At 42.4% G+C, this 24,014-nt stretch overlaps 1 protein-coding gene across 23 annotated transcripts in view; it reads right to left on the bottom strand.

Moving 5' to 3' along the window:
- The window catches only part of LOC100702702 (von Willebrand factor A domain-containing protein 5A), a 221,118-nt gene that overhangs the window by 72,598 nt on the left and 124,506 nt on the right, over nt 1–24,014 (bottom strand). For 2 of the 23 annotated variants that reach the window (XM_025898005.1, XM_025897994.1), the window contains exons 48-53: nt 14,141–14,185; nt 12,255–12,293; nt 12,104–12,148; nt 11,078–11,223; nt 10,491–10,614; nt 9,958–10,385 (exon numbers count right to left, since the gene is read on the bottom strand). In XM_025898005.1, the coding sequence (XP_025753790.1) occupies nt 10,306–10,385; nt 10,491–10,614; nt 11,078–11,223; nt 12,104–12,148; nt 12,255–12,293; nt 14,141–14,185 (479 nt within the window). In that variant the 3' untranslated portion in view covers nt 9,958–10,305. Of the gene's footprint in view, nt 1–9,957; nt 10,386–10,490; nt 10,615–11,077; nt 11,224–12,103; nt 12,149–12,254; nt 12,295–13,322; nt 13,328–14,139; nt 14,186–14,574; nt 14,611–15,149; nt 15,183–15,821; nt 15,861–17,386; nt 17,608–21,974; nt 22,079–22,163; nt 22,323–22,462; nt 22,578–24,014 lie in introns of those variants that run through there. The other 21 variants (XM_025897995.1, XM_025897991.1, XM_025898000.1 and 18 more) reach the window with 21 other exon arrangements.

The following is a 24,014-nucleotide window of genomic DNA, read 5'->3' as shown; positions in this document are numbered from 1 at the left end:
AATAAAATTTATAGTGGCTGTGCATTCCAGGCATTCCTTACCTATGTAGATGTTAAAAAATATTTCCAGGTTAATCTGGTCATATAATGTTGTAGTTATGATTAAATCAATGAATAATAACAAACTGATGAGCTGACTTGCAGTAGTGTAATTGTTTTTTATAATTAATGCTCGAGAGTTAAAATGTTCACCTAGTTTTCCTCTGACAAGGAATGGCAGCAGAATCTATCGTCAACATCCAAGTTAAGACTAACCATTACTTCCATTCTCTAGTTATCTTTTTTCTTGTGATCAGCCTTACTGACATTAAAAACAGCACAAATAACTCAGAATGAATGCAACTGTTCGTTGCAGCTATACAGACTTTTTAGGTAATCAAAATATATCAGTACACATTATTTATGTTGCGTTAATGACAAACTCATTTAGGGCCATTTTGATGCCATTAGTAAACAAGTGAAATACTCACACAACCAGCCAGTTCGTTTCAAGAATGATCAGGAACAGCGCAAACTAGCTGCTCAGAACCCCGTAATCCAATGACAGAGTAAGTCACGTGACAACAAAAATAACACTTTGGAAGTGCAGGTTTCACACATCTGAAAAAAGAGAATCTCTTGTAGTTAGATGTTCACCTGACAAACACGGTGCGTGTTTCTAAGGTAATGGCAACTCGGCCTTTAGTTTTGGTTTGTTGTGGTCTGTGTCGTGCGTTGCTGTGTCTCCAGGAACAGATACGAAGTTCAACTCAACACTGCTTTCTGTGCACAAGCTGGACAAGAAAAAAAAAAAAACTAAAACCCTCGTTGGAGATAACAGGTATCATGAATGTAGTTATGAACCTTTTTTTTTTTTTAAGTCGGTCTTTCTGCAGGAAGGTCTGCGAGCACTCACGACAGAAACGGCGTTTAACTAGTCACGTGACGCTTCTTACGCGTCCAGCGCAATCCAGTCAGAGACTTTATGAAGTGATGATGATAAAACGATAATTAAAAATCTATAAAAAAAAAACAGTATATCATAGTAAAAAGAGCACCGTTGGAAATAAGAAAACATTTCTTGCTGCAGAAAATTTGCAATGTCACCATTTTAACGCGGAGTGCGCTCTCAGTGCTGCTGTTTACTCCTAACTTGACGTCTTATTAACCATTTAAATCGTCTAAACATAATTTTAATGACTTGACACACGTCTACTAAAATTGAGTCTTCTCTTCTACAAAGATTCACATTAATATGGCGACTCTGTGACCAGAAGCATCTGGATTATGTTGCCACGGATCATCTTACACGTTGGAAAACGCCACCAGTAAACACAAAAATCAGTTAAGTGGCAGCACCGGGACTTCTCCGACCCTCTGATAACTTCAAGTCAGAGGACTTTCCTGTCCCGACGATAAATGGCATCTCTTTGCTCTTGTGATAGAGTGACTGTGCACCCACCCGATTATATGTGACACTTCAATCGTTCCGTTTTGTGAAACTGCATAGGTTATACTGCATGTTTTGACTGTTATCCGAAAACGTTTTTTTTTTTAAAGACAATAATGAATCCAGAAATAAAACCCGATGATGTGACATTAGGAATGAACTAACTCATAAAGAACGGAATGGTTAAAACAAACCTGTGATAGATGAAAATGTGGCGCAGGAGACCGCTAGTGAAGAATGATGTGCAATAGAAGCTTACTTCTATGGACAGACCAATGACTGTAGAAAACAGACGTGTATATCCTGACAGGTTTCATTTTCTTTTTCTTCCTCTTTATACTGTTTAGTGGCGGCTGGCAAACAGCCAAATGGTGCATTATCACCACCGAGATGTAACTGTCTCCTCTCTCCTGTTCCTCATTTTTTCTATTTCCCTTTGTATTTTATAAAACCATCGCCCTTTCCTCTCTTCCTCCCATTGTTTTTGCCACCTTTCTTTTATTTTGTCACATATTCTACTCTTGATTGCTGTCCTACTAACACTGATTTCCATGTCCATAATGGTCTCTTTGTAGCTTCCTTTGCTGTTCTGTCTGCCATAATCATTTCCCTTAACTCTATGATGCACTGGTACAAGGGCTGGACTGGGGCAAAAAAAGACAGCCCGGGCATTTTGACTAGTGACCGGCCCACCATGGTATCATAGGAAAAGCCATAAAGCCTATATAATAAATTTAAAACTACATTGTCCTCCCTATCCTAAACAGTACTTAGCAAAAATATAAAACAACCTAATTTGTAATTACATATACCTAATAGTGTTACCAAGTCCCAGTAAAAAAGGAAAAAAAAAATAGGGAACCACTCCCCCCACCCTCTGCCTCCAGATGCTTTTGACAAAACTGATTTTAAAACGGTAAATGGACAGAATCTTATTAGTGCTTTTTGGTTTTTTTCCTTTTGCCTGTCCCATTTGGTTCTTTAGCTAACAGAATTGTTGTCTAAAGGCAAACGAAAATGCCCAACGGATTTATCCAAGTGAATCATCACAGCCTTGCAGTATTGGTCCATTTGATCAACCTTTGTTTTTATTATTTATTTTATTTTCAGTTGTTACAGATGGGACAGACATGGCTGGGGGATAGGAAAGGGAGAAAGAAAGAGAGGAGGGAAAAGAAAAACAGAGGGGAAGAGGGACAGTGAGAAAGCGCACTTAAAAGGAAAAAAAAATCACCCGGATCACCTGTTGAGAAAAAAAAAGAAAAGAAAAGAGAAAACAAGCAATAAAAAAAAAAAGGGAGAGAGACCAACATAATAAACACAACACCATTGCTTTAGTCTAGCTAAGTGTAAGTAACAGTAAATACTAAATATTGAATAACACACAGGACCGACAGCGCACATTGTGCTTTGAGGTAGCAGCCAAGATAGGTGTAGTTTGTGTGAACACCTGTGTGGATGGGCGCGCTTGTGTTCAAAAGGTTTCTCCATGTAACGATCTGCTAGAGCAGGGGTAGGGAACTCCAGGCCTCGAGAGCCGGTGTCCTGCAGGTTTTAGATGTGTCCTTGATCCAACACAGCTGATTTAAATGGTTAAATTAGCTCCTCAAAATGTCTTGAAGTTCTCCAGAGGCCTGATAATGAACTAATCATTTGATTCAGGTGTGGTGACCCAGGGTGAGATCTAAAACCTGCAGGGCACCGGCAGCTCGTCCAAGATGGACGAGCTGGCCCTGATGAGAAGCATGAACAGAGACTTTGCCTCCTCCTGTGTCTTATGTTTTACGGAGTCGTGGCTCTGTGAGGACATCCCGGACTGCGCGCTCAAACTGGAGGGTTTTCATCTGCTGCGCGCGGACTGGCAGGCCTCTCTCTCTGGTAAGACCACAGGTGGAGGTGTCTGCTTCTACATTAATAGTGGCTGGTGCACAGATGTAACAGTGATTGCTCAGCACTGCTCTTCCTCTCTGGAATACCTTTTTATTCACTGCAAACCGTTTTATTCTCCACGGGAGTTTGCTTCATTCATCTTGGCCGCTGTTTACATCCCGCCAGATGCGGATGTGCAGGCAGCTCAGTGCGCCCTCGTGGAGCAGATACTGCACATGGAGCGGACATTCCCGGACTCTCTCATTATTGCTCTTGGGGACTTTAACAAAGCCAATCTGAGCCAAGAGCTTCCCAAATACAAGCAGTATATTAAATGCCCGACCAGAGAGGAGAGGATATTGGACCACTGTTACAGCACGATCAGCGGGGCCTATCGAGCGGTGCCCCGCGCTTCACTCGGCCTTTCTGATCACGTCATGATCCACTTGATCCCCGCGTACAGACAGAGGCTGAAGCTCTCCAAACCTGTCGTGAAGACTAAAAAACTGTGGAGCAACGAGGCTGTGGAGGAGCTTTGCACGTGTTTGGAGTCTACAGACTGGGACACAATGAAGGCTGCTTCTAACAGCTTGGATGAGTTTACAGACACTGTCACCTCCTATAACCACTTCTGTGAGGACAGCATTGTGCCATCACGCATCAGGGTGAGTTATAACAATGACAAACCCTGGTTTACTCCTAAACTCAAAAAGCTGTGGCTGGAAAAGAGAAAGGCGTTCAGAAGCGGAGACAGGGACTGCTACAGTGAGGCCAAGTACAGGTTCACTAAAGAAGTGGACATTGCTAAACATCAGCACTCTGAGAAGATGCAGCAGCAGATCTCAGAGAATGACTCGGCCTCTGTGTGGAAAAGTTTTAGGAACATCACCAACTACAAGCCTAAAACCCCCCACTCCACTGATGACTTGCTCTTGGCCAACACCCTTAACGACTTTTACTGCCGTTTTGACAGCCATCAAGCAGCCTTCACACCTCCAACGGCCCCAACAATAGAAACACTTTGGACACTCATTCCCCCGCCTCTCCCCCTCCATAGAGCCATCACCACCATCAAACACTTCACCTACAACACCCCCCTCCTCACCCCACACCAAGGAGGATTTCACACCACCTTGGGGAACACCAAGGCGTTCCCAGGCCAGCTGAGAGATATAATCTCTCCAGCGTGTCCTGAGTCTGCCCCAGGGCCTCCTCCCAGTGGGACATGCCCGGAGCACCTCACCCAGGAGGCGCCCAGGAGGCATCCTTGTCAGATGCCCGAACCACCTCAGCTGGCTCCTTTCGATGTGGAGGAGCAGCGGCTCTACTCTGAGCCCCTCCCGGATGGCCGAACTTCTTACCCTATCTCTAAGGGAGAGGCCAGCCACCCTTCGGAGGAAGCTCATTTCTGCCGCTTGTATCCGCGATCTCGTTCTTTCGGTCACTACCCACAGCTCGTGGCCATAGATGAGGGTAGGGACGTAGATCGACCGGTAAATTGAGAGCTTCACTTTCACACTCAGCTCCCTCTTCACCACGACGGACTGGTGCAGCGTCCGCATCACTGCAGCCGCAGCACCAATCCGTCTGTCGATCTCTGGCTCCCTTCTCCCATCACTCGCGAACAAGACCCCGAGATACTTGAACTCCTCCACTTGGGGCAGGAACTCATCCCCGACCCGGACTGAGCACTCCACCCTTTTCCGGCTGAGAACCATGGCCTCAGATTTGGAGGTGCTGATCCTCATTCCCGCTGCTTCACACTCGGCTGCGAACCGTTCCAGTGCGAGCTGGAGGCCTTCACCCGATGAAGCCAACAGAACCACATCATCCGCAAAAAGCAGACATGAGATTCTGAGGCCACCAAAGTGAAAGCCCTCCGCCACTTGGCTGCGCCTAGAAATCCTGTCCATAAAAACTATGAACAGAACCGGTGACAAAGGGCAGCCCTGGCAGAGCCCATCACCCACCGGGAAGGAGTCCGACTTATTGCCGGCAATGCGAACCAAGCTCTTGCAACGGTTGTATAGGGAATTAATGGCCCGTAGCAATGGGCCAGACACCCCATACTCCCGCAACACCTCCCACAGGACACCCCGAGGGACACAGTTGAATGGCTTCTCCAAGTCCACAAAACACATGTAGACTGGTTGGGCAAACTCCCATGCACCCTCAATTATCCTTGAGAGGATAAAGAGCTGGTCCAGTGTTCCGCGACCAGGACGAAAACCGCATTGTTCCTCCTGTATCCGAGGAATCGACTAGCGGACGAACTCTCCTTTCTTTCCAGCACCCTGGCATAGACTTTCCCAGGGAGGCTGAGGAGTGTGATCCCCCTGTAGTTGGAACACACCCTCCGGTCTTCCTTCTTAAAGATGGGGACCACCACCCCGGTCTGCCAGTCCAGTGGGTACTGCCCCTGATCTCCATGCAACATTGTAGAGGCGTGTCAACCAGGACAGCCCTACAACGTCCAGAGCCTTCAGGAACTCAGGGCAGACCTCACCAACACCAGGGGCTCTGCCACCAAGGAGTTGTTTAACTGCCTCAGTGACCTCGCCCCCGGAAATTGGCGGGTCATTCCCCTCATCCCCAGACTCTGCTTCCTCCTCGGAAGACGTGTCAGTGGGATTAAGGAGGTCCTCGAAGTATTCCTTCCACCACCTGACCATTTTCTCAGTCGACGTCAGCAGCGCTCCGCCAGCATTATACACAGTGCAGGTAGAGCAATAATCCGCACACAAATAACAATGAATACCCCTTGTAGTTGTCAGCACAGGGTAGTGCCTGTGACTCATCATGCAGGGCAGCTCGCAGGCTAAACTTATTTTGGTCAGCAATTTGAACCCGTTTAAGTCACTTAAAAAAGAAAAATATCATTCATCCTTTAAATCATCTAAACATAATTTTAATGACTCGACACACGTCTCGCTAAAATTGAATCTTGGCTTCTACAAAGATTCACATTAATGTGATCTGCCACCAGAAACATCTGGATTATGTTACCACGCAGTGAAATGTTGGAAAACGCCAACAGAAAACATGAAAACCAGTTAAGCAGGAACACCGGGGACTTCTTCCACGCTCTAATAACTTCCAGTCGGAGCCGTTTTCTGTGCAGACAATTTTTTTTTTTTTTTAACCTGTCCCGTTTGGTTCTTTTGCCATCAGAATTATTGTCTAAAGGCAAAGAAAGATGCCCAACGGATTTACTTTACCAAATGGACCATCCCAGCCTTGCTGTAATGGTCCATTTGATTCAACTTTTTATTGTTTATTTTATTTTCACTTGTTGAATACGGGACAGACTTGACTGGAGGAAAGAAAGGGGAGAAAGAAAGAGGGAAAGAAAAACAGCTGAGAAGAGGGACGGGGAAAAAGGGCAAAAAACAAAAACCAACAGAATAAGCAGACAAAAAATACATATATCGATCACCTGGATCACCTGTTGAGAAAGAAAAAAGAAAGCAAGCAGAAGAAAACGAGAGTAATAAACAAGATCACAATGATATATGGGAATATGACAGTAAATACTAAATATTAAACATTATTGTGCAGCACGTGAGGTTGACAGCGCACAGTGTGCTTTGAGGTAGGAGCCAAAAAGGGTGTAGTTTGTGTGTGTGATCACCCATGTGTACACCTGTGAGCATGAACGCGCTTGTTTTTAAAAGGTTTCCTTCATGTAATGATCTGCTAGAGGGTGTGGTGGGCCATAGCCCCGTCCACCAGGGCATGAAGCAGGTATGGAGGAGATCAAAACTCCAGACATCCAGAGGCCCCCAGAACACAAGAGACCAAGGAAGACCAACAGAGGGGCAGCCGCGCCACTATCCCAGAAAGAGCTGAGGAGAGTCCCAGATGAGGGGTCACTCAGCAGCCGCGGAGCAGAAGCCAGGGGGGTTGCAGTGACGTGCCCGTGAGCTCCGCCGGCAGCCAGCTGTGCCTGAGTGGCCGAGCCCCGGGCCGAGAGGCCGAGGGCACCCCATCCCCGAAGTGGCCCGAGCGAGCCCCAGGCTCCAGGCCCCAATAAGCAGCCGCCAAGGAGTGAGCCGGTGGGTACCTGGGCGCCCACCCCCGGACACAGAGAACCACCAACGCACCGATGTCTGAGGGCGTCTGCCACCGGCAGGGGAAGTGGTGGGGGGAGATGGGCCTCCAAACCTTGGAGGGCCTGAGATGTCCCCAGAGAGGTGGCGTCTGATACCCAATCTGACATATAGACACAGACAAACAGGCACACACAGATACAAACATCTATTCCCACCCTCATGCTCTCAACACTCACCCAACGTGGAGACAGACATAGAGAGACACTGTACACACAATCACACTCCCCAAGCGTACTCTAAGCCCCGGGTCTAGGTACCCTTGCCCCTGGAGGGGGAAACTGCACCCAGACCCAGGTGGTGTTACCCTTTTCCCTGCGGTGGGGAGAAGCAGACCGCCCCAACTCCGCAGCAGCAGGGAGGCCCCACATACCAGACCCCAGTCGGACGGCCAACTCCTCCTCCTAGCCCCCCCGCTCCAGCAGGCCGCAGAGAACGGGGGTGTAGGAAGACTCCAAACCTCCCTCATATGTAGTGTTGATGTATGTGTGTTCTAAGGTGCATTTAAAACCCAGGAGGGCATGGAGCCACCTGCCAGAGCAGCAGGTAAGCGTATAGCCCCTCCTGCTAGCCCTCAATGTCTACGTGTATTTAAAATTGAGAGGTGGGCAACGACGCCAGGGGTGAGGTGTACACCCTGATGGTAATTTGGAATCCGTGTAGCGTGCCCACCCCCAAGATCCTATATGTATGTGTAATGAGAGTGTGAGTAATGTGAATGTCTAAGTTGTGGGATAAAATTGAGGCAGAGGCAGCCAGAACGGGACGGGGGGGGGATGCCTCTTCTGCACCCTGGTGACACACCCCTACCCCAAGGCCCTGCATGTGTGGGTGATTGTGGTGGAGCGGGAAGAGGGAGGCCGCTGGAGATGGGGAGGGAAGGAAGGGAGGGGCAAGTGACCCCTCCCTGGGGCCAGCTCCCCCGCTGACCCCAGTAGGCACCCCCATGCTCTGCAACCCGCCAGGGAAAGGGGGCCCAGGCCCATCCGGACCGGGGCCCAGTGCAGCAGCGCCGCCCGGCCCCACAGAGCCCGGGACAGTCCACCTGACCCCACCACAGAGAAAACTGCACCCACCCCATCATCCACTCATCTTCCAGACTACACAAGACAATAGACGCCCAGGCTGAGATCTTCCTCCACCTCTCCTGTATCTCCCCCTCCTGCAGAGAGAGTTCCTGAAGAGAGGAGAGCTCCTGCAAGATGTGACAACCTCCCCCACCAGTTGAAGAGCCCCCCAGGTGGCTCGATGCACCGGCGGCACCCTGCGCCAGGGCCGGGCCCCATACACCCACCCACCCACAACCTCGGCAACACACCAACCAGGACCCAAGCCCCTGAGGCCCGGCCAGGGCCCCAGCCCAGAGACGGAGCGCCCCCAGAACCTCACGCCCATCCCGGACCCACCCAGGGGAAGCCAGGCTACCAGGTCAGTAACCCTCTGTGCAGACAATTAATGGCATCTCTTTGTTATTGTGACAGAGTGACTGTGCACCTACCTGCTAGTATGTGACACTTTCAGAATCCAAGGTAATAGTTCTTTTTCACTACACACAAAATTATGCAGTTTTGTGCCACTGAATAGTTGTGAAACTGTTTTGTCTGGGACCCAAAAACATTTTTAAAAGGTAGTAATGAAAACTGAAATAGCAACCAATGATGTGACAATGAACTGACCGACAAACTCATAAAACTGGAATGGTTAAAATCAACCCATGAGATATGAAAATATGGTCGCCAGTGAAGAATGATGCCCAATAGAAGCTTACCTCTATGGACAGGCTGGTGTATCCTGAAGAATTTTGTACAGTTATCTGTTCTTGTAGCTTTGTTTACACCACACACAGCAGAATTTGTAAAAATAAATAAATAAATTAAAATTAAATTAAATTAAAAAAACAAAAACTCTACTGGGTACGTCTCAATTCCTTGCAAGGCTTCACCCACTGGTATGTACTGAGTGGGCAGAGCTTCAAACTGCAAAACAATTTTTATTTTGGTTTGCTATTTTTCTTTTTGTTTTTTAAAGAATACCTTCTGTGAGTTCCAATTTTACTTTCATTAATCAGCAGAAATACGTTTCTCCATTTAGTTGGCTCACAGATTATAGAAATGGTGCAAAAAGAATTCAAAGAAATTCTGATTATATAGCATAGTCAGATCAGAGGCAGAACAGCGGTAGAAAAGTAGGAATAAAAATTTTGATTCACAGCCAATTTCTTTGATGTCACAGACTGGGCGCACTTTTCTGGCTCTTCTGTCCTCTCTGTCACAAGAAGTGTGTACAAACTCCGCTGCACAAAAGGTGCATTGGTTTACAGCAGGGGTGGGCAACTCCAGGCCTCCAGGCCCGGTGTCCTGCAGGTTGGCTAAATTACATCCTCAACTTGTCTTGAAATTCTCCAGAGGCCTGGAGTTCCCCACACTGGTTTACAGGGAGTGATTCACACAATACACACAGCAGTTTTTAAATTCAGGCACACACACTAAATTTGATTATCAACATTTTCTATATAACTTATTTTACTGAATATTCGGTATTGTAAACCTCACACTTGTAAAATAACATTTTTATTTTGGTGTTCACAAAAACACTACATCCACCAAACTGATAGCATTTTATGGAAAACCCCTGTGAGAGAAACAATGATGTTCTGTATGAGTTCACTTAATTTGACCATAATATACTTACTTTTCTTTTGTAGAAGTGAACATAAACTTTGGACTTTTTGGAGTAAAGTCTCTTAACAGGCATTTTAGCTATTTAGCTCCATTCACTCCAATTCACTAAGAACTAGCAGCAGGGTACATAATATGTAACAGCACTCAATCAAAGGCAGTGTGGTGTACGCAGATCTGCTTCTGATCACACTGAAGGTGAAGCCGCAATAAGAAACCCCTCAGAGGCCCAGAGCTTCTTTCCTCACGCTGCAACCCAACAGGACATTTCCAGCATCCACACACTCTGTCACACACGGCGCTGAAAACACAACACAGATATTAAAATAATTAATGTGGGAGAAAAGCTGACTGTAGCATGAAACAATTTTTAAAACATTTTATTCTTTTATTATCATGTTACTACCATTCTGAGCACGGAGCCATGAGGCAGCCTTCATAGCCAGAAGCTCCCACTCGTCCTTTGCATCCATCTTGAAGGCATGAAGCCAGATCAGAGCCAGAATGGTGGCCCACACTTCACTGTTGGCCTAATTCAACAAATCAAAGACAATAAAATAAAACACATAAAAACATCCTACATGATTTTACTTTCTACAACCAGTAGTATTAAATATTTTTGGCTGCTTCTTTGTCACAAGGTGTCACCAAGATGTGTAGCTCTGCATATTTGATTTGGCAGATTATTACACTGGATACTGTTCCTGATGTAATCCCAAACTGTGATCATGGAAATGCTCTAAAATAATGTGCTGAAATACTTTTATAAGAACTGATGATGAGAAAATAATTGTTGCCGTGTGTGGTTACTGTGTTTTATCTTCTGATATACAGATGTTTACTTTCATGCTGTGAGGCAAGCCTACATTTAGTTTGACTTCATTTTCATTTGTTTTATCCTGTTTTTTTTGTTCAGCTCATACAATCAAATCTGTTGTACAATATCTCACATTATCATTTAGTGTGTCATTATTCAAACTGAAAAAAGTCCACCTTTTCAGGCTTTGACTTTTCCACCTTCTTGTTGGTCTTTCCCAGTGCAGTAGCCAGAGCTGGATCAAGCAGCCAGCAGCCAGACGCCTCCTGCAGGGAGACTAAGTGCAGCAAAGGGTCTCTGGGTGGCTGCTCGGGTGCAGCAGCTGAAAAAACAAAGATGAAATAACAACTGGACCTGATTATGGTGCTAAATGAGAAGACAGAAGTCTATATGATAAATCAGTGCATTAACTACCACATTGTAAACTAAGAAAAATTGAAGAAAACAAAAATGTATTTCATTCATACAATTGCAATAACAAAATTGTAATAACAACATAAGTGATCCACTGCACAAATCAAATGTTTATAACAGTGTAAACGTATTAAAGAAAAATAAAAGCTGACAATAACACACCATCAGTTATTGAGATTTTAATGAATAACATCTGAAAGTAATCAACCTGATGAGATGAAATAGATTATGGTAAAATGGTAAATGTATAGCGCTTTACTTAGTCCCTAAGGACCCCAAAGCACTTTACACATTCAGTCATCCACCCATTCACACAAACATTCACACACTGCTGATGGCAAGCTACATTGTAGCCACAGCCGCCCTGGGGCGCACTGACAGGGGCGAGGCTGCCAGACACTGGCGCCACCGGGCCCTCTGACCACCACCAGTAGGCAACGGGTGAAGTGTCTTGCCCAAGGACACAACGACCGAGAACTGCTAACTCCTAAGCCACAATCGCCCCTATTATATACTAGATTATTCAACAGGAGAAAACTGGATTTCATTATCTAAGCAACTGAACTAAACATTGTACAGTCACTTCTACTTAGCTTTAATTTCCCTTCATGTCTACCAAGATAAGAAAAAGATAAAAAAAAAAAAATAAGCATGTACTATTTTATTCGAACCCAGTAAATTCTAAATGATGGTTTTAGACACATTAAGAAAATAAGAATTTCTATCAGTTGACAAAACACCTGTTAATTAAAACTAAATACATGCTCTCATTTTGTTTTTTTACTTACCTTTACTGAATCTGCTCTCTTTTTTCCTTCTCTTTGCTTCTGCACCTGAATTGGTAAACACAAAAAAAGTTTTTGAGGTTAATTACAGACCATTCCTTAGGAAATTATCTGACTGCATGGACTTCAAAGATGGTCATATTCCAAAACTTACTCATGCCCATTGGAGCAGCCATCAGCACAGAGTCCAACACCATGATGTAAAAAAAGAACAGAGTCAATACATTTCATAAGAAGTTGTTAAAAAGAAGAACTGACTTTTTATGTTTTGAACAAATACAGAATAAAAGTATTTAAATGTATAACATCTTCATCTTTTCTATCAGGATCTTGATTCCCTGTAACAATTATTTTAATGTCAATGTCACCTTATTGCTGTAACTGTCATTATTTGGGAGTGGTACTTTTGGATCCTCTGAACTGACTCAGACAGTCTGCTCTTAGTTATCTTAGTTACTCTTTGATTCATATTTATCTGCCATCTCTAGACCCGGCGGTCTTAATTAATTATAGGTCAATCTCTAACCTTCCTTTCATATCATAAATTCTTGGAAGAGTAGTTGTCAAACAGCTAACAGATCATCTGCAGAGGAATGGCTTATTTGAAGAGTTTCAGTCAGGTTTCAGAGCTCATCACAGCACAGAAACAGTTTTAGTGAAAGTTATAAATGATCATCTTATGGCCTCTGACAGTGGACTCATCTCTGCTTGTCCTACTAGACCTTAGTGCAGCTTTCGATACTATCGACCATATTATATCTTATTAGAGAGATTAGAGCATGCTCCCACATATCATGCAGGTCTGGTCTGGATCTGGTGTCAAGCAAACAATGCTGGCTGTCTTCTGGCATGGTAAGTGATATGTCATCCAGATATGGGCCAGGCCTTCTATAGATGCCACTGTTTATGCGATGGCATGCCATATCTGGCTCGATTGTGGTTTGGTTTATGTGGCCCAGACTCATAGAAAACAGGTCTGGCCCAGATCTGGCATCAAGCTGGCACTTCTGACTGACTGGTGTCATGGCAGAGTGTATGTCAACCAGATATGGGCCAGGTCTGGCAATGATGGCACTATTTATGTTCCTATTTTTCTATTTTAGTTAGAAGACCCAAATGCCATGTTGCAATACTATACTGCTATGGTAGCCAACGTTTCAAGGTTGGCAGGTTTGACAGATTTGTGAGTGTGCACTTTATCCAAAACCTAGTGAGGGTTTACTCATGTTTACCACTGGGTGGTTGTAGGTCACCTACAGATTGGAAGGTTAGTGGTTCGATTCCTGGCTCCTCCAGTCTGCATGTCAAATATCGTTGGGCAAGATATTAACCCAAAGCTGCTCTCTGATGCATCCATTGAAGTATGAATGTAGTTAGGAAGCAGTCAGTTTAGAGAAAGTGATTGGGTGAATGTGTTGTATAGATCACTTTGAGTACTCCGCGAGAGCAGAAAAGTGTCCAAAGAATCAGTTCATTCACTGTCCGAACAGAGTTTCGTCATGTTACTTTTGTTTTTACTCTTTTGTGCAGTGTAGAAGAAAACCGAAAGGATAAAAATGATGAAATAACACAGTACCAGCTCCTCCTGCTCAGTGCTCTATCAAAGGAGCAACACATACACATACGTCCTTCTCTGAATCTCACTAAGACTTGCTATCGCTCAAATTTTTTAATATGATTGCATATTTAATATTTTGAATTTCTAATTATTTACTAAATCAAAAAAAATGGTTTCACATAAAAGGAATCGCAGCTAGATTTTGATGCTGATATGAAAATGTTGGAAAAATTTGACATTTCATTTGCTGTTTAGATCAGTAAGTTTATGGCTTCTGGGTCATTATTGTGACTTGCAACTTGACATAAATAGTATTATAAATAAAAACTCGAACAACTTCACTTTGTGACTAAGAATACAGCCGATTACAGCAACTATAAAACACTTGATTGCAAGTTGGAACACAAATGTGTTGGTTTCTCTTCTTTTATTTACAGACATGCATGGGTGTGTAGATGTGATGCCACACAGCTTTTACTTACTAAGTCCTGATGAAGCACCAAACACAACAGGGCTTGACACACGCACTATGTTAAAAAAAAGAAAAAAAGAAATGCAGGTTGCATGTTTACAACAGGCTGAACATGTTAGAAAAAAAATAAAATGAGCAACACCACAACCTCCAGCTTTAAAATGTGTAAATAAAGGTAAAAGTAATCACCTTCTGTCTAAGGATACAGCTGTTTACTATCAACACAAATACAGTATTGCACATTTACCATTTCAAAAAAAGTTTAAACAGAAATGTGTTGGTTTATTTCCATTTATTTTTTTCAGAAATCCACAGACCTATAGAATAAACTACACCTTTCACTGTATATGTACAATAAAATTGTGGGTGCTCCACATCTACTGTGCGGGATTAAATAGTACATGTGTATATGTGTGTATGTGCTGTCATTCAGTTTTTACTTACTCATGGGAGGTGGACAACCCATTAGCCCATTTACCACTATTACATGAACAAAAACACAAAATGTCCAGACATTTAATTTCTTAGTTTTTATCATTTATAGGCTGATATACAACACAAATAGTACAAACTATTGTTTATAATATAGAGAGGGGGTTGTTTTGTTTTGTTTTTTTGTTGGTGTTGTTTATTTGTCTGCTTTTCTCTTTGCCTGCTATTAAAATATCGACCAGACATATATTCCAAATAAACATTCTAAAAATAATAATAATAATAATAATAAATTATTATTTAATTTATTAAATACAACTGGGAGCTACCACTTACCATTTTGCTACTATTCTGAGGAATTGAAATTGTTTGTCATACATGTTGATCTCCAATGTCTAGCAAAATTATATATAGACATATAGATTGTATCTATGCATATAAATGTCAGGTTTCTGTTTCCAGTAATGTTGTACTGCCCCTAATGTAAATTCTTTGTGCAAGACAATCAATAAAAACTACAAATATTTAAAAAAAGAAAATCATAGATGTGAAGAAGTGTGATATACTGATATTCAGCTTTTACTTACACATTGGTGAACCACCTCCCCTCAAGCGAGCAACTAGAATGCAAAAAAAAGAACTTGATATCATTTTAGTGATGCAGACAGCTATCATAGCATGTCCTAACTATTCATGTGTTAACTCCTCTGCCATTTCAGAACTTATTACTCTCACCTCCCTGATGTGTCTGCCAGTAAAGTTTCCTCACATGACCCTCTTTTCCACTCACCTGCTTCCTCCTCTCTTATTGGTAGCTGCAGTATTTTTAGCTCTCCTTCATTATCCTTTACATTCCAGACTGCCTGCTTTTATTACTCGTGGCTGCTCGAGCACACATTGGAATGGATTTACACACTATTATGTGTCAAGACAAAAATGTCCAGACATTTGATTTCTTACTTTTAACATTAATAGGCTGATATACAACACAAATGGTACAAACTATTGTTTGTAATGGGGGGGGGGGGGGGGGGGGGGTGTTGTATTGTTTTGGGTTTTTTTGGTGTTGGTGGTTGGTTGTCTCTTTGCCTACTATTAAAATCTGTTCATATAAATGTCAGGTTTCTGTTTCCAGGAATGTTGTTCTGCTCTTAAAGTAAATTCTTTGTGCAAGACAATCAATAAAAATACAAATATTTAAAAAAAGAAAATCATAGATGTGCAGAAGTGTGTTATACTGATATTCAGCTTTTACTTACTCTTATATGTTGGTGAACCACCTGCCCTCAAGGGAGCAACTAGAATGCAAAAAAAAAGAAGAAAGAAAATAGAACTTGATATCATTTTAGTGATGTAGACATACAACATAAACACTACAAGCTATCATATCATGTCCTAACTATTCATGTGTTAACTCCTCTGCCATTTCAGAACTTACTACTCTCACCTCCCTGATGTGTGTCAGTAAAGTTACCTAACTTAACCATCTTTCTCCCCCAGCAGAAGTGATTACACTAATAAGATGCGGGACCTGTGGACTCTTTGATACTCAGCATCAAGACTGATGGTGAAAATAACAATCGCTCAGTGTTTCAGCATTCGGAAGGAGGAACTGTTCTCACAGCTACAGATTGATGAGGTACAACACAAATGATACAGCTGGGGGGGGAGCCAGGACAACAGGTCAGCGGGGGAGTATCATCATTACTAAGCCATGAGCACGATAGAAGGAGAGTAGAGTGCAAGAAGAACTGACCTGAGTGATAGGATCATGGCAAAGCTTGAAACCTGGACCCTCTGTAGCCAGTTACCAAGATTACATGAAATACCCTCTGAAGATCTACAAGATGATCTGAATGCAGCACTATGGGCAATTCCTACTGCAACCATCACTGTGACTGATCAGCTGATCTAGACTAGGCTACAAGGAGCAGTACCCTTCATGGAGAAGGAGACTACTGGTCAAGATCAAGGTAGCATGGAGGGAAGTTACCCAACTATCAGAGTTGCAGAAAAGTGCAATGAAGACGTGCCCAAGAAGTATAGCAAGCTGTCCATACCTGAGGCTTTAGAAACTGCCAAGCAACCACTCACACCCTTGGGCAGCTGCTTGAAGAGGTACGCCAGAGAGATAGAAGGCAGGAGAATAAACCAGCCAAGGTGTACTCTCACTGGCAGGGGAAGAATATGAGAACAGCACCACTGAGGCTGGAGACCGATCAATAATGGAAGAGCATATGGGAGGAGGACACAACTCATAATGGCAATGCTCAGCTGTTCCTAGGACTGCGCTCTTCTGGACAGAGATCTCGGATGTTGTTCCTGGATCTGCTGGAGCCGCTAGCCTAGCCTGGGAGTCACTGCACCTAGTGCTCCGATTACCACTGGGACCGCTGTTAACTCCACCCTCTACATCTTCTTCAGCCTACATAAGTTCTGCTATCAATGTGGATGCTGGGTATCAAATATTCCATAAGTCCCTCATCCCATTCATGTAACCCCTTCCGCTGGGGTTATTTGTGTAGTAGCATTCCAACAGCCACCTATTTTCTGTCTCTTACCCACCAATGTCATCTTGTTCTGGTAGCCCACTTCTCATCAGCTTCGTCAACATCCGACACGGACCTTGTTAAGCCAGGCAACGTCTGAGCTGGTATGGTTTCATATTTATCTCGCTTGGTTAGGATAGGTCGTCTAGCCTAGTGAACTGACTTTAAAAGTCTGTTCATTAACTTATAATTGTACTCCTTCCATTCACATTCAGCTATCTTTATCTTCAAACTGACCGACAGAGTTTTAGTTTTTTCTTTTGAAATAAACTCACAGGGCGTTGGAATATTTCTGCGCACAAGAGGTCCTTGAATCACTTCGCTGTTGTCTTTATTGACAGCAATGAAGGCAGTGAAAGAACTGCTCACTCCTGATTGGACACTGAGCTTCACCACCTTCTCCTTCACTCCTCCATCTTGCTGTCCTCTGCTCTCTCTCTCATCCATCTCCAGGGAGCGAATCAGAGTCCGAGCACCCAACCTGTGGACTGTTAGTCTGCAGACAAGAAGGAAAACAACTGCAGTTCTAATGGTTATCATTTTACTACATTTTATCATGTTTTGCATTTTTCTTTCATTTGTTTATCAGTAACTTGTATTTATTTCAAATACCACTGTATAGACTCTGGCATCCCCAACAGAAAGGAAAATGCATAAAAATATACTTCTTAATGCTCTTCCACAAAACTATAATAATTCCCTAAGTTAACATTTTTGATCAGACACTTTCCTAAAATGAGAAAGTTCTTTGGTTAAATTAAATACTTGCAACCTAGAACAAAGTGTTAAAGTGTTCTGCTTATTCAGAATAAGATTCATAAGAAAAATACAAATTGTTTTTTTAATCATTTTGCATCCCCAAAATAGACTTACTTCCTTGAATGTTCCTTCTTTATCCGAGTCTCAACTAGCAGCTGATTTTAGCTAGATTCTCTCTTTTTGGGAGAATCAACTTATCTCTTTCGAAACAAAATATCACTCTGTGTTTGATTTAGAAAGTGGGTTATGTTAAAATTATATGTGTAAATATGTGACTGAATGTTCAAATGTGGTGGAATTTGTTCTTTTTACAATAACTGAAAAGAAAAAACTGTAGTGAAGTGGTTTTGAAGTTTAATTCTACACTCTGTATTAAATGACATACACTAAAGGTCAAACGTTTTAGAAAACCCCAACTTTTGTATTGTTTTATTGATACACAGTTTATTGTCTCATTGCACTCTGAAATGAAAGCGTAGTATAAATAAGCAAGTGGAGTTTAAAAAGAAATCATGGAATCAATTTATAGACCAAAATGTAATCTAAACTTTTGACTCTTCAAAGTAGCCAGCTTTGGCAGATATAACAGCTGAACACACCCATAGCATTCTTTCTACAATAGAAATCAAATGTATTCAGAAAGTTCTTCCCATATCTGTTGCAGAAGTTCCCATAAATGTGTGGCATTGCAGGTACCTTTGCTTTCACTCCTCTGTCCAGTTCATCCCAAAACAACCCGATGGGATTTAAGTCTGAAGGCTGTGCTGGCCACTCCATGTTTTTAAGCTTACCACCTTGTTCTTTTTTCCTGAGGTAGTTCTCGCATGTTGGGCTCGTCCCGTCAAACATGCAGCTTGAAGTCTTCTCTTCAGAGTTGAAACTGAAACTTGCTTACTACGACCACTATTAAGCTGTGCTTGAAGCCTTTATCCTGTGAGCCGCTTATCACACAAGCGGTTAACTCTCAGAAACTTGTCCTCTGACTCAGTTATGGCTTTGGGTCTGCCAGACCTCTTCCTGTCAGAGTTTGCCCCAGTTTCTGAGTGCCCTTTGATGGTGAAGGAAACTGTACTCACTGAACCTCTTTGTAGGAAAGATGTACATTTTTAAATGTCATCATGGTCCATCTCTCTTCCATTGTTAGTTACCCTTTATTTGCCATTTTTGTAGCAACACACTTCTTTCTACAGTGCAATACCATTCCACACTGGAATGGTAAACCACACTGTGTTCCAACACACTGGGTTGTAAGGAATCCCAAAAAGTTGGACCACCTGTAGGAATTAGTAGCACCAACTTTCAAGGCTTGATCAACCTCCATTGCTGCAGAAGAGCGTTAAATTCTTAACCTAGTTTGTGTTCTCTGAAAAAGGCTTTTTAGTATAATTCTGAAATCTACATTAATTTTCAGTTCTGGGTAACCTTACCTTTTTTTTTTTAATACCTCTGGCAGTTCACCACTTACCTTTGTACCATTTCAAGCTATTCATTGAACTTGAATGACTTGGATTGCAATAAGTACCTGGAAAAATTGGTGTGTTCTAAAACTTTTGACTGGTAGTATATGTGGAAAAGTCAGTTTTGCTGTAAAATGTATGATTTTGCTGTTCATATGATTCTGTGTATTACACTCTGTTCCAAGAATGCTACTCTTTTCCAGAGGATCTTTTTGAGTGATCTGATTTTAATTGGATTCTGTAAAGCTGGACCTACAGATCATTGTCATGATAAGGTTATCGTATTGGTTTAATATTTGCGACCACACTCCTGCTTAATTACTTTAATAAAATATCCTGCAATTAATGTCTGCATACTTGCTCAATCACCCAGATAAGGAAATCCTAAAAAGTTGATTCTATTAATCTGGACGTAGTGTTTTCAGTGGGAGAAACATTTTGTCACTCAGTCCTGGCCTGATGAGTTAGCTCTTCTGTGTTGTGTCGGTACCGGCCCGTGAGTCGTTTGGTACCGGGCTGCAAGAGTTGAGGCTCGGTTGTGAAATTTATGGTTTTCGGGGTTTTTATCGTTAACTCTGTTTCCCTGGTTCTTTTCCCGTGTTGTAGTTGTGTATCTTATTTTTAAAAAGAAATATTTATGTGTTACCATAGCGACAGGAGACCATTAAGGGGGAGAGAGGAGGATGTTACTCTCAATGTTCTTGGCACATTTCAGGAGGACGCTGCTAATAAAGTTACAAAATTAGACAGTGAATTCATGTTTATTATTATATTTACAAAATACCACAGTTTTTGTCTTGCTTGTATCATTTTATTGTGTTGTATTTATCCACAACACCTTAAAGGCCAGTCTGTGAAAATATTGCCTGACATTAAACCAGTCCGTGGCGCAAAACACACTGCATCTGTGTGGCTTTAAAACAATCACATTTCTCCATCTGGGAATCTGATGGACAAGGATTTGCTGGTTGCCAGATCCAGATTCTTGTCTCACTGCAAAGTTTGATAGAGGGAGGATTATGGTGTGGGGTTGTTTTTCAGGAGTTCAGGGGTTGTCCCTTGGACATTTTAGATAGTTTTGTGCTTTGTACAGTTTTCTGTTCCCAACTTTGTGGGAACAGTTTGAGGATGGTCCTTTCCTTTTCCTAATTTTGTGCACTAGTGCACAAAGAAAGGTCCATGAAAACATGGATGAGAAAGTTTGGTGTGGAAGAACTTGGATGGCCTGCACACAGTATATTGAAAGCAACCCAATCAATGTCTGACCTAACAAATTTCCTTCTGGAAGAATCATGATAAATTCCCAGAAACACACTCCTAAAAGTAGTGGATAAACAACATTATCAGAATTTAAAATGTACAAAGACCGTAATTCACTGGTGTTTTTAAAACAGTAAAGTCTAACGTTGGTGTTTTGTTGTGGGAAAGGACTCTCTGCCTTTGATTCAGATGGGTAACTGCAACTGCTTTTAGTTTTGCAACTATTTTGATGTACTGATGTTTGATGTTTTTTGTTTTCTTCTGTACTTTGTTATCAATATCTTAAAAGGTGCCACATAAATAAACATTTTTCTTTCTTAAAATTATTAAATGCACATATTTTTAGCTATTCAAAGTAAATCCAACATGTATCAGGTTAGGCACAATGTTTCTAAAATTTTAAGGCCCAGTACAATAACCTCTGTTTTTTCACAATTTAGGGGCAAAAAAATCTGAGTTCAAGTTACTTTGAAAAAGTAATTATTTATAGTTACTTCTTCAAAAAAAGTAGGGCTTCATGGAGACATAGTTAAGAAGGCAACTAGAAATGTAAAGATTTTTTTTTTAATTTTTTTTTTGTGGAAAAAAAAAAAAAAAAAAAAAAAAAGAGAGAAATGTAAAGATTTTTAAAGAAAATCTGGTAACCATAGATAACAGTGAATTGAACTTCCTGTAAAAGGTAGGTGTTTTGATTGTGAAGTCCAAAAGTATTTTTAGAAAATAATTCATCATTTCTAGCAATTGCATTTCCAAGATTTAAAAATGAACCAAATAAAGTTATCAGTTACCTTCATGTTACACTTCTATCACTCACACTGACAGAGGATGGTGACCTATAGTCACACAGATATGCTGTACTGGTCTCTACTTAACCCCAGTTAAGTAGTCCTGACAGTATGTTGCACAGATTCCTTACTGATGCTGAACAATTTGCAACTAAAGCCCAGACAGTCTATGTTTTCTTCTCCGAACGAATACAACACTGTGACAGTGTTGAATGCACAGACAATTTTGTCATGCTTTACCAAAACATGTAATGGGGAAACAAATTAGTTGCTGTTGGTGAGGTACCTCTGTGTGCGTCAAGCTGTTTGTTCTTCATGAATTTTACAGTAAAAGTGGCAGATTATTGCACAATAGTTTCTGGACTTGAAACAATGGCTCTTTGATTTCACACAAACTGCAGACTGAGATTACTCTGTTGTGTCTCAATCTTTGTGATGATTAATTACATAAAGTTGGATATTATATTACCTCTAGTCCAAGAAAATAAGATTAGGAAGAAGTGAAACATGTTTAAAAGTAGACAAATAGCATTAGGTCTGTGCATTATTAACTGTTTTCTAGTAAGTAGAGTCAATGTGCTGTTTGTGTTAAGCTGTTTTACCCAGTGTCCTCTGCAGGTCTGAGACTGAAGTGCAGCTGGTTCTCAGAGGGATGACCTGCCAGGCTGTACTTCACCGTCACACAGCCCTCTGCTGCCTCTGAACTCTGACACAGAATCACAGGGTTAGAAGTCACGTTGATTACGGTCATCAAATATCTAAACAACAACATGAGAGGCTGCTGCTCCTACCTGTCCAGTGAGCTGGGCATAAATCAGTGACCTTTGACCCTGGAAAATGGCTGTGACTGGTGGAGAGAGGACAGTGACAGACACTTCCTTTGGTAAATCCCAAGTGACTGAGATGTCGACCATAGCCGGCTGCAAAGCAAATCGCAGCGACTGCATCACCTGAAAAATAATGAAAAACTCTCCAAATATACACAAACAGCTGGAACAGAGATTTTACTCACTGCAGGTCTGATCTCAAAATGTATCTGCTGCTGCTGCTGCTGCTTAACTTGTTTTCTTTTTTGTGTTTAATGTCTTACTTTTGGTTGCATCCTGTCAGTCCCTGTGATGAACTGAGCGTGACCTCCTCCTTCCTTTGCCATCCCATTGATGAGAGCAGGGCTGGCCCCTTCCCCAATCCCAAAAGAGAAACACCTGCAATACAGCAGTTTTCTTTAAGTACATGTTAGACATCCTGGATATTGTGTAGATATACAGGGTGGGCCATTTATATGGATACACCGTAATAAAATGGGAATGGTTGGTGATATTAAAGTCCTGTTTGTGGCACATTAGTATATGTGAGGGGTCAAACTCCTCAAGATGGGTGGTGACCATGGTGGCCATTTAGAAGTCGGCCATCTTGGATACAACTTTTGTTTTTTCAATAGGAAGAGGGCCATGTGACACATCAAACTTATTGGTAATGTCACAAGAAAAACAATGGTGTGCTTGGTTTCAACGTAACTTTATTCTTTCATGAGTTATTTACAAGTTTCTGACCACTTATAAAATGTGTTCAGTGTGCTGCCCATTGTGTTGGATTGTCAATGCAACCCTCTTCTCCCACTCTTCACACACTGATAGCAACACCGCAGGAGAAATGCCAGCACAGGCATCCAGTATCCGTAGTTTCAGGTGCTGCACATCTCGTATCTTCACACCATAGACAATTGCCTTCAGATGGCCCCAAAGATAAAAGTCTAAGGGGGTCAGATCGGGAGACCTTGGGGGCCATTCAACTGGCCCACGATGACCAATCCACTTTCCAGGAAACTGTTCATCTAGGAATGCTCGGACCTGGCACCCATAATGTGGTGGTGCACCATCTTGCTGGAAAAACTCAGGGAACGTGCCAGCTTCAGTGCATAAAGAGGGAAACACATCATCATGTAGCAATTTCCAATATCCAGTGGCCTTGAGGTTTCCATTGATGAAGAATGGACCCACTATCGTTGTACCCCATATACCACACCAAACCATCACTTTTGTTGTTCCAACAGTCTTGGAGGGATCCATCCAATGTGGGTTAGTGTCAGACCAATAGCGGTGGTTTTGTTTGTTAACTTCACCCTTCACATAAAAGTTTGCCTCATCACTGAACAAAATCTTCTGCGTGAACTGAGGGTCCTGTTCCAATTTTTGTTTTGCCCATTCTGCAAATTCTGTGCGCCGATCTGGGTCATCCTCATTGAGATGCTGCAGTAGCTGGAGTTTGTAAGGGTGCCATTTGTGAGTAGCTAATATCCACCGAAGGGATGTTCGACTAATGCCGCTCTCCAGTGACATGCGGCGAGTGCTACGCTGTGGGCTCTTGCTGAATGAAGCTAGGACAGCCACTGATGTTTCTTCATTAGTGACAGTTTTCTTGCGTCCACATTTTGGCAAATCCAACACTGAACCAGTTTCACAAAACTTAGCAAGCAGTTTGCTGACTGTAGCATGGGAGATGGGTGGTCTCGCAGGGTGTCTTGCATTGAAATCTGCTGCAATGAGCCGGTTACTGAGTTCACCATTTATCAATATGATTTCGATCCACTCCTCACGTGTTAACCTCTTCGACATGTCAATGGCTGTGAACAAAGAGAAACT

Source organism: Oreochromis niloticus, linkage group LG14 (assembly GCF_001858045.2).
Source record: "Oreochromis niloticus isolate F11D_XX linkage group LG14, O_niloticus_UMD_NMBU, whole genome shotgun sequence".
Classification (NCBI taxonomy): Eukaryota; Metazoa; Chordata; class Actinopteri; order Cichliformes; family Cichlidae; genus Oreochromis; species Oreochromis niloticus.
This window is presented reverse-complemented; position numbering and strand designations above follow the sequence as displayed.